Source organism: Metopolophium dirhodum, chromosome 1 (genome assembly GCF_019925205.1).
Source record: "Metopolophium dirhodum isolate CAU chromosome 1, ASM1992520v1, whole genome shotgun sequence".
NCBI classification, from domain to species: domain Eukaryota; kingdom Metazoa; phylum Arthropoda; class Insecta; order Hemiptera; family Aphididae; genus Metopolophium; species Metopolophium dirhodum.
This window is the reverse complement of record NC_083560.1, coordinates 140401207-140412721: the sequence shown is the minus strand read 5'-3', so window position 1 is coordinate 140412721 and position 11515 is coordinate 140401207. Positions and strand designations below refer to the sequence as shown.

The 11515-nt window shown below is 25.5% G+C and overlaps 1 protein-coding gene and 1 pseudogene across 1 annotated transcript; both read right to left on the bottom strand.

The window, feature by feature from the left end:
• Positions 1-1353: 1353 nt before the first annotated feature.
• On the bottom strand, positions 1354-2527 carry LOC132936767 (uncharacterized; annotated as a pseudogene).
• A 2390-nt stretch (positions 2528-4917) lies between these two features.
• Positions 4918-11300, bottom strand: LOC132932846 (uncharacterized). Its single transcript, XM_060999199.1, has 10 exons — positions 11219-11300; positions 10215-10340; positions 10009-10116; positions 8423-8536; positions 7933-8046; positions 7680-7769; positions 7340-7614; positions 7215-7274; positions 5187-5261; positions 4918-5100 (listed from the first exon to the last, which is right to left on the bottom strand). Exons 1-10 carry the CDS (start codon positions 11298-11300, stop codon positions 4918-4920), a joined length of 1227 nt encoding a protein of 408 aa, XP_060855182.1.
• Between the last annotated feature and the right edge of the window lie 215 nt (positions 11301-11515).

The window sequence follows — 11515 nt, the reverse complement described above, 5'->3', positions numbered from 1 at the left end:
AGTATATGGTTATTTTAGTTAAAGTTTACCTATAAAGGTCATTATTATTTTATATGTATAGATTATAGACTCCAGTTACAAGTTAACTGATTTACTAAAGAACTATAAAATATGATATATAATTAGGCAATATGTCATATATATTAATATAAATATATTTAAGTGTTATTTCATCTTACAACCATAGCCATTTTTACATTCATTTTTTGAAAATGCTGTGGATACAAATGATCTCTAGTTAATTTGTAACATAATTTTATGTGATTTGAATCATCATACTCGACTAAGTATTTCCAATGTTCAAATTTAACAACTCCGTCAGGACACTATTATTATACAAGTAATAGATTAACAAAAGTATTTTATTTAATATTTTATGTAGGTATCTGGTATGTTTGTATTAAATAAATATACTTAAATACCTCAAACGTTTTGTTTTTTATCACTCTGGTCCACATGGTTTTTATCAAATGAGGGAAGTCCGACATAAACCAAAGTTTTCTTGAAGGTTCTACAGGATGCTCACAACTGAAATTTGTATTGGTTACACCAAATGAATTCCACATACCTCTGTTCCACGGGCCACCATCAGTTACTATATTATGTACTTGAAACCCAGAATTTTCAAGTAACAACGTAGCTTCAATAATAAGTTTTTGTAAGACATTGTTTGGAGCTGCACCTTTACTCAAGAAAGCACCAATTGCCTGTATCCATGGTCCTCTAAATGGTTGATACATGAAAACGAGAGCATGATCAGCCATTTCATTTGCTTGATGCTCTGGATTAAATTGACCCAAGTCAACTAAGCCGTCTACATTTAAAGTTGATTTATTGAATGTCACTAATGATGATAATGACATTTCATCCAAAAGTAAGCAGCCTAAATTCGATATTTAACACAAAATATGTAGGTACCTATTATGATATGTTTTTTTAACTATTAATTGATATTACCATGACGTTCTGCATCATCCATGTGTTTGGATTTTTCTTTCAGCATTTCAAATGTACTTTTTTGAAATCCATAAGCTGGTTCTAACATTTTAATATAACGCTGTAAAGTTACAAGTGATGGCAATGGCAAAATCTGTTCCCTGCGCATCTTTTGGTATAGAGCTGGACTTTTTATTTTCATCAGTATACATTCATAAACCCAGTTGTTTGTGTAACGTATCCCCTTTCCGGACTTAACTAAACTAGCTTTAAAACACATTTTGATTGCCTCTTGTTGTGTTTGAGGCAAATCTTTAATAATTTCATCTATTTTCTCCTCTTTAATCAAATTAAATTTTTGTTTTAAACTATTGATCTTCATTTTCATCAAATAGACCTGTTATATAAAATTAACAAATTAATTTTACTTAATAAATTTTCAATATCATCACGTTTCTCATTATATTCTTCAATGTTTGTTTCTTTCTCTCTTATAAATACCTATAATATGCGTTTATGACCATCAATAAATATTAAATGTGACAAATTTACTCTTTTAATTGTAAAACTCTTACCTTAGCTACGTTGGGGGTAATAAACACAATACATTTATCATTGGTTAATCCACTGATATGACTTAAAACTGTTTTTTCGGAATAATCTGTGTGCAAACCTCACATTGTACCTGGTAACTTAATGTTATTTGCATCAGTATGAACATTGTAGCTGAGTGGTTCAATTATATTTTTTTCTTTTATATCAGTGACCAATTCAGGATTATTAATTATTTCATTTACAGGCTGTATAGACATTTAATAAATATTATTTAAATTAATGAAGGAATGTGTTATTGTTTCATAATATTATTATACCTTACATTTAAATCACTGGGTTTATTCTTTTTGCGATTGTTTGGTACTATTGACCTTTCCATTGGAGGTTTTCGTTTTTTAATATTTTTATTGAAATAAGATGGTAAATTAAGGAAAATACATGGTATAGCGTTAGCATTTAAACTAACTCTCTTGAGCTGATGTTTTATTTCATTTCCTGCTGCATCCTCAAATATCCTATATGAAATAATATCTTCAGGAGCAAAATGGAGTTCACATACTCCATCTTTTTTGGTTAATAATCTATCTGCTCGTGGAATTTTTAAATTCCATGTATCAATCATGTTCTAAAAAGTAATGAATTATTTACCCTAATATGAACTTTTCATTGAATATACATATACATAATAATATAAATATATATTAATTATTAATTAGTATAAGAAATATCTACCTCAAGAGGATGGAATACTGAAGGCAGTTTTACTCCCTGCTGTTTGTATATTTTATTTTGTTTGGGTAACCCAGAGTTACACCCAGGTACAAAACACTTAAGAGGCATACTACAATACTCGATAAGTTACAAAAATAAGTTTCATACCACCTTTTGTACAAAAAAAGTAGGTTGTGTAGATACTTAAAAGAATGCAAAAGCCAAAAGAGGTACACTAGGATAATAATATGATGTAAATAGGTACTATTATTATACACATAAATAATTTCCATAGAGACATTGAGTAGTGAGATGGTATTTTCAATAATTCCATTATTAGAATAACTACAATATGTTTTTACAAAAATAAACATATTATGACAAGTAGTGGTACCAAATTAGGGAAATAACAAATTTACAATTAGGTAGGTACTTTAATCAATATATTTCAATATGACAATCATTACAATAAATTCATAAATTTAAATTTTTAATTATAACACAAATAGGTAGGCAACATGTCTACAACTACTCCACAAATCAATATTCCCAAAAAAAATGTGGATAATTATCAATAATTGTGTAATTGAAGATAGATTTATGTTTCAAAATTATTTAATAAAAATCCATCTAAGTTATTCATTATTTAAATTAAATTGATATCTTATATTTTTATTTTTTATGGCATTACAACTTGCAAGCATTCAGCATTGTATATTGCATTCTATATATGTATCAGCATATGTTGTATCAGCATTCTATATATCCACCTTGCTTAAAATAATAGTGATAAATGATAAGATACCATGTGGTTGTTGGTTGATAATCTGATAACGCTTGTGTTAGTTCTTCATTATTTTATATGACTGTTAAAACACTTAAAACAAAAAGTTAAACTAAATTTAAATACGCATCTAATTATTTCATTATTTCAATCAAGTTGATATTTTTAAGTCATTGTAATTAGTGCGTTTGAATTTTGTCAACTGGTTTAGTTTACTATACATATCTTTGTGTCTAGCTTATTTTAATATACTAAATGAAAACAATAATTCACCATTCAGATAATTTTATGAACAATATGTAGATGTGAATATTGTAGATATGAATATTGATTTATTAATAAATACATTGCTATAATAAAGCTTACAAGTTTAATTAATTGGTTATTTTTAATACAATGTGTCATTACAATGACTGAGTATTTATTATCCGTCACTGACTGTCAAAAAAGTCTATGTATAAAATGTAAGTATTAATAATTTGATTATACTATATATTTATTAATTATATTACATACAATTTAAATTGTATTTTATCTTGTATGTAGTTCCATAAAATTTGATCCAATTACTACAAGTAATATAATGTTTGATGTGCCGCAACATACATTGTCAAAAAAAAAAAATCAAACAGAAAGTCTTACCTCAAAATGTAAATATAACTGAATAAGATCTTTACATTCTAATATTAATAGATATTATTAATTAATATTTTATCATTTTATTTTATCTTATAGGTAAAAGTAGCTTTCGAAATGAATTTTGTGATTCAAAACCTACAACATCAACATTGATGATCACACAATATCTTGTCTGTTTAAGTATTAACATTCATATAGTATGTAGGCTATATACACTACTATACTGTCTCTACAATCCTCTACAGTTTAATGTGTTGGGAAATCATCAATTTATGTACCAATGGATAAATTATGTATTTATATTTAAGTTAATGCATGATTAAATTAATTAAATTATTTAAAAAAAATGTTATAGGTGTTATAATTAGAATCTTAGGAATACTGGGAAAAATCAAAAACTTTATAAAGTGCTAAGCAAAGAAAGGTTATTCGGAATTCACAAAATATGAGACTTATGGTCGTAAACTTCTAGGTTATAGAGACCTTTTATTTGGTTCTGAAATATGATTATTTTTCAATAATTTAAAAAAAAAATTAAATTTATTTCTCTGTCACTATTGAGGTGAATTATAAACAGATAATTAATTTTTTTTTGGACTAATGACTGAATTTGTTTAGTTACTAAGAGTTTTTAGATTATACACAAATACTCTGCTTATGCAATCCGTTAGGTATAAATTATAAACGTTTTTAGTTAATTAAGTGAATTTAGTCAGTATTTCAGAAATAAAATTATTTTACTAAATTTGTATCTTAACAGCAATCATTGGAGTGCACAGCTGTATACCGTTGACATAGGTTTCCTTCAATAATTAATAAACTATACTGCAATACTAATAAGCATAAGGTATACATATTATAGTTTAAAAATAGTTATGATCATGAATATTAGTTGTTAATGTTCATGAACTGTTTATTTATAATAATTATTACTGTTATATTACAATTAAAGTTAAATATAAAAAGTTGATTTTTAAATTAAATGTCTGAGCATGCCTATAACAGTTACATTATATTTGATGCTTTTTTTTAATATAATATGTATATTTTAATATTTTTCTACTGTTTAAAACAATTAAATCAAACAAAAATAATTTCAACCTACAATCTTCTTGATTTGTATATTACAAAATGGATAATTATTACAATAATTTAATTATTAAATAAAAATTAACCATCACAGATATTGATTTGTGCAAGTTTGTTAATGTTGCTGTTAAGATACTTAAAGATAAAGAAATTGATATTTAATAATTATTATAATAGGGTTTTTTTATTTAAATTAAAACAAATTATATGTACAACAAACATATATTGTTACGGCCAGCATTTAGGTTGCTGGTAATGAATTTTTTCATTTTTGAACAGACAAGTTTTTCTATAAATGAAATCTTTGATTCAAGTGGCTGTAAATTATCTATTTTTACATAATTACTCATATTAGATGAGGGGGAATTATGTAAAATTTGTTGCTCCTGAATGTAAATAATTTTAATTTAGTGAAATGTGTTGGATATTTTGTTTATTTGTGTATTTTATTATTTACTAAATTTATTTTTACCAATTTCTTTTCTTTGTAATCTATTGCAGTTTTATCATTCACCTCAATAGTGGCCAATTTTTGTTTGAGTAATTCCTATAAAAATAACACTTAGCATATTTTTTTTAAATAATTTTCTTACTTGTACTTACAATGTCTTTCTCTATGCAGCCTATGTCTATCTGACTTGAAGATTTTTCTCAAATTTTAACTATGATATAATATAATATTATATTATATTATAATTAATTTAACTATTTATAGAAATGCAGAGTATTCTGATATGTTGGCTATTTAATATGAATGTGGTAAAAGTACCCTAAATGCTTCTCGTAAATATTTACAAAAATATCCAGAACGAAGACAACCTTCACGAGCTATATTTACCAATGAAGCAAATACATAACACCAAACAGGTAGAATAATAATAATATTTTAATAATTAACAATAATATAAATGTTGTATAAATTATATTAGTACCTACATACAATCTATTATAAATATTAAATAAAGCGCAGCTTGACATATTGAAAATACATTAAAATAATTTAACTATTTTTTTCAAAAATAAATATTATGTTATTATTGTTATTGTTATTATTGCTACTATGTAAACAATTTTATAATAAATAATTAACTATTAAAATTAAATTATTTCATTATAAAATGTAAAGAATAATTAATGTGGTTGATTTTGAATCTGGATTATTGATCCGCTATCACTGTTTATTATTTAAAAATGATAATTGATATCACGGTCTTAGATAGATACTTTGATCCAATTGATAAAACATAATAATTGATAATGATAATAAAATTTTATATTCAATATAATCTTTATCAATAATATGGGTTATTTTTATAATATAGCTGTTATGACTTGTTTTTCCAGTAATTCAGAAAAGGAGTACCACAGAATTGATATCTATCCAATTATTAGTACCATTGACAATAAACTATTGTGCACACAATTTATGGCCTATCTTCAGATAAAAGATAACAATATTTTAACTACTGGTTTTTAATAAATACAACTACCGCGATTAAGCTACGCAATACCGTAGGCAAGCGTCTCTTATTATTTGAAATAACCGTATTCTGCCAACGGATTATTTAAAATGAAAAGTATAAACGCTAAAATTAATTGTAAAAATAGTATTATACATTTCTGGTAATAAGCACATGAATTATTTTATCAATAATTGCGGGTATCATTGTATTAATATAGTTTATACACCAGTACATAACTTATTATTATAATAAATACAATAAAAAAAATAGTTAGATTTTAACATGCACCTATTTCAAAATGTTCATATAAAATAATTTCAAAATGATTTATATTTTTTGAAATTATAATGTTTCTAACATAAACTAGAACGTATATTACTTAACAAAAATATTGATATTTAAAAAATGGTAAAAAATCAGCCACTTGACTTAAATAAATGTTTTTACGATATAAATTTTTCTGAAAATCAGATTTACAAATTGGCTATTTTGGATATTTTGGACATTTTTTTTATCAGTTTTTAAGTTTTTTATTTTCAGGATTAAAAAATAAAAAATGTATACTAAAAATGTAGCGCAATAGTCTATGAATTATATTTAAAAGACATTTTTTAAAAATATTAATTAGAACAAAAGTTATTTTATTTGTCAGATCTCAGTGGGACACCCGGTATAGGTATTTAAATAATAATAATATTTTAATTCAATATAAATTGGTGGCTAACACCAATCTAATATTATTTATTCATACATAGCTACACAAAGAAGGAACAAAATAACCAAATGATAATTACAACCTAACCAATATAATTAAAATTCTTGAAAGAATTAAGTATTAAGCTTGCAAGCAGGGCTCCCCTAATGGGCGGAGGGGGCGGAGAGTTTGGACCTGGAATACAGGAGCCCAGGTATTTTAGGGCCCGTGGCCTGATTAAAATGATTTTGTAATTTTAGATATTTTATATTAACTGAATCAGATATTATAAAATAATATTTTGATGTTTAAATATATTGTGAAAAAAAGTGCCTGGACAAACATACACTCTCTTCACGGCCGTTTTTACATTTTTCCCACCAACATGTGATAATTCATTTATCTATAAATATAATTAATTATAATTCTGTTTTACTTTTCTAGTTATTTAAAATATAATATACTTACCAAAGCTTTTTTGAATTCTTGATCGCCCAAAGTTTTGTCCTCTAAAGTGTTTAAATCCACTACATTATCTATTGGTATAGAACAATCAGACATACAGTTTATGTCTACATTTGTTTGTTCATAAAATTTAGTTGGTTTATCCTCCAGAAACTTTTCAATTGATTGTACTCTCTCTAACAATTCATAGTGATTAATTGTTAGTGTGTTTGTAATATGTTTCAGCTCTACTTTGAAATACATAACATGTCTTATGATTTGTTTTTTGAACTCTTTATCTAAAAGTGAAAAACAAAATATGCTATAAATTAATCCTAGTGTATGGAACCAATAATATACTTACCATTGATCGCATCATGATCTTCACATAATGAAAATGATTTTCTTCCAGTGGATTTCTCCAGATCAAAAGGAACTTCATTGTTAGAAAAATATGTAACATTATTATACAACTTATTTCAGTACAACTTATTTCAGACACTTGTGATTCAATGATTGATCTGGTATCAAACAATAATTTTAATAAATAATAATCATTAATCATTAGAGGTACAAAATTCTTATGACTTGTTTTATTTATTCATGTATAACTTTACCAGGACTATTGCAAGGACTAATGTATCTAATATTTTCCATATGATTTCTTCTTTCTTTAGAATTATCAGTTTTAAATTTAAGTTTTCTGCTAAAAAATAATGTTCTTTCAGCCTCTGAAAATTAATTTTTTTTTAGATTTACATTAATTATTTTAGTATTTAGTATTTATTCAGTATTAAATAATCAGTAAATTTCTAGTTTACCGGGTACCATAAATTTTAGATATTTTTTTCAATGTTACTTTTTAACACTGAAAACAATGGAACTTATGAAAATGTACGTAGATCATTAGGTTCAAAGTAATATATTATGATATATATAATTATATTTTTCAAACAAAATTGTAGGTCAATATACTTATAGGAAACAACTATAAATTATTCTTTAAAAGTGCAAAATTTAAGTTAATATAGATTAAAACAATAAAAATAGTAAATATAGGGTGGACTGGAAAATTTTTAAATATCATTATACATTATTTTTTTTTACCGTCATTATCTGAATTAATCATAGCAGGTGAGAATAATGATGTCTGTGTGTTGTTAATTTCATCATAACAGTTTCTTTTCAACAATGAATATTTTTCAGCATCTATAAGACATACTGTAAATAAAATAAAAAAGAAATAGGCAAGGTTAAAAGAATAGGCACTAATCATTAACTGTACCAAAACGAACTATTTCCGTAAATTATTCCAAAACGTACTTTTTTTTACGTTATGTCAAAACGTACTATTGCCCGTGTTGTAGGTATAGGGAAATAAAATAGTTAATCCAAAACATACTTAAAAAATACTTTTTATTTGTATTTTTATTCTAGAATACTAAATACTTTTTTTTCATTCTCGTGGTCTACTTATCTGATTTATTATTATATTGAATAGTATAAAATAACGATATTGTAGGTACATGATATTTTGTACAATTTGTTATTTACACATTAACAAAGTGATACTAGGGAATGTATAAAATAACTAGTTAAAGTATAAATTACATACATTACCTACAATTTTTAGTTATTTTATAAATTACCCAGTTGTTTCATAAACTAACTGATTCAACACTTTAACTGTAACAATGTTTGCACGAGTCAGCTCACCAAGTATACAAATCATTGTATTTTGACTTACGTTCGATAAAAATGTCAGACGATTGCGGGTTTTGGAATCATCAATTTTTCTAAGATGACACGAGAGCAATTCATGGTGTTTTGATAATAGTTTCAACATCTAGAAAATTTCCCTTATTTAAAGAATTTAAACTCTTATCATGCCCTCGAAATGATATTTTTTTCCATGCAAGATAAATTATAGTTTCAAATATAATTTTAACAACTTCTCTGTTTTTGGAAACATAAGTGTTAGATGATTCTAAAATCAGTCCAACGTCTACCCGTTGATTTGAGTTATACATTGATAAGAAAGCTTGTAAATGATCAGATGACGTTTCATGGCATAAAATTCTTCTAGAAATATGTTTCCAATCATTTATTCCGTCTTTAGCTAAAGGATTTTTCTTAGCTGTTGATGTTCCAAATAGTTTGCATGTAATACAATACACTTTATCAACAGATGAAGAATATGATATCCACATACGTTTAACTCAGTCTTTCTCCTTGCATTCATTTTGAGTATTGTTTTCCTAGTAAACTAGATTGTAAAGGTTGACAAGGCCCAAATGAATTAATAAATGAAAATTGTTCATCAGAAATATTTGATGTAGGAAATAAAGCTGGATCATTTGGATAACTTTCAAATATAGTAGAAATAGTATTAAGTTAACTTTCTACGTTTGAACTACTTACGTTTTCAGTTGTAGAGCTAACACTGGAAACTTCAATTATACCTATAATAAAAACCTTGATTAAGTAAAATGAATATAAAATAAAATATTTAATTAGTTAAACACCTTTAGATATGTAAACTCCCGTTAACTGGAGGAGATAGCGTCATGGGTCTATGCGGTCGGGTAGCTCAGGGGTAGAGCAATAGCCCGGCAAGCGAGAGACTCGGGTTCGATTCCCGGTCCGGCGGCTAGGTTTTTGACGTTATTTCCCCTGGAGAAGTTAACAGATACGACACAATTTGTCTAGTTTTTCATTAACCAAATTAGAACCAATAACAATATCATCATCGGGTATTGAGTCAGATATACGTTGTTCGCATACAACACTATCAGTATTATCTAAAATAGTTGTTTCAACTAAAAAAAAAAATACATTTGGAAATTAAAAATCAAACTACCTAATTTAAATTTCTTTAAATAGATTGTTAAATTATTACTTTTAGGCTCAACAGAAATAGTGTAAGATGTAGCTTGAATTTCAGTCGACAAATTAGAATCAATAACATCATCATTGGGCATTGAGTTAGATATACCATGTTCACATACAACACTATCAGTATTATCTAAAATAGATGTTTCAACTAAAAAAAAAAAAACAAACTTAAAAATATAAAACTACAATCAAATATTTTTAATAATTTTGAAAACAAGTCCATATATTATTTGCATTTTAAAAGTATATTTTAATTAATTTTCATAAATTGATAATGCGTCAACATAATTTATATGTACATTGTATATGAAATAGTTTTTGGAAAATTAAATGCTAATAATGTTCAATACATTATACTATAATCTTAAAATTAAAGAACCATATATTAAGTAATTTAGTATTTCATATATACATTTATTTACAACACTGGGAGTCTGGGAAGATAAACAATATAAAAAAATAGTAAGATAGGTAGTAATATTATTCATTGAATACCAACAAAAAATTAATTACCACATTGTCCATTAATAATAGAGAATGATTGTTCATTGGTTAGGTTCATTGTATATTGATCATTAATCAGTGAAAATGTAAGATTTGGGTTGATCTTCAGTCAACAAATTTTAATAAATAAAATCATCACATTGACTTTATTTTAAAATACTACTTACAGACTACAGTATTTAAATTAGAACTGTGAACTGAACAAATAAATATTTATACTAAAAGTGTAGGTACATTTTAAATTATGTAAGATTGAATATAGGAGTGAGCATTGAAGTTAAATAGATAAAAGTTGTGTATTATAATATAACAGTGGAGTCGCAATAACTTGAACATCGATTACTCGAAAACTTGACAGCTTATTTGTCATATTCCCCTATTTCCCCTGGTTAAATATCTCGAAGCAAATTTTTGTCAAACTTCAAATTCGAGTTATCGCGACTCATCTGTACTAGTTTACAACTTAATAATAATAAACATAAAGTGCCTAGGTATTATACATACCTTTGTCAGAAACATCAATTTTAGAAGATTTAAAAAATGTACTGAGCTTTGCAGTAGAAAGTACTGATTTCCTTTTTTGCATGACTTAGTATGTCGTTCCCAATTTGTGATATTCATTAAAGCTTTCATTTTACCGCAAACACAAACTCCATTAACTAATGACAAATTGTAAATCTGAAAAACCAAATTTTAAATAAAATATGTTTTTTTTTTGCCATGTTATAAAGCAAACTAATTTATAGTTAACAGTTTTAATATTAAGTTTTTAATTTTGTTTTAGAAATTAACTCATTGATA

Excerpts from the sequence above, each read along its gene's own strand:
- LOC132932846 (XM_060999199.1), bottom strand. The coding sequence starts at position 11,300 with ATGCAAAAAAGGAAATCAGTACTTTCTACTGCAAAGCTCAGTACATTT. Across the intron at positions 8,537-10,008 it reads AAAACTAGACAAATTGTGTC|TATGTCTTATAGATGCTGAA; the intron begins GTATCTGTTAAC and ends TTTTATTTACAG. Across the intron at positions 7,275-7,339 it reads AAGAATTCAAAAAAGCTTTG|ATAAATGAATTATCACATGT; the intron begins GTAAGTATATTA and ends TTATATTTATAG.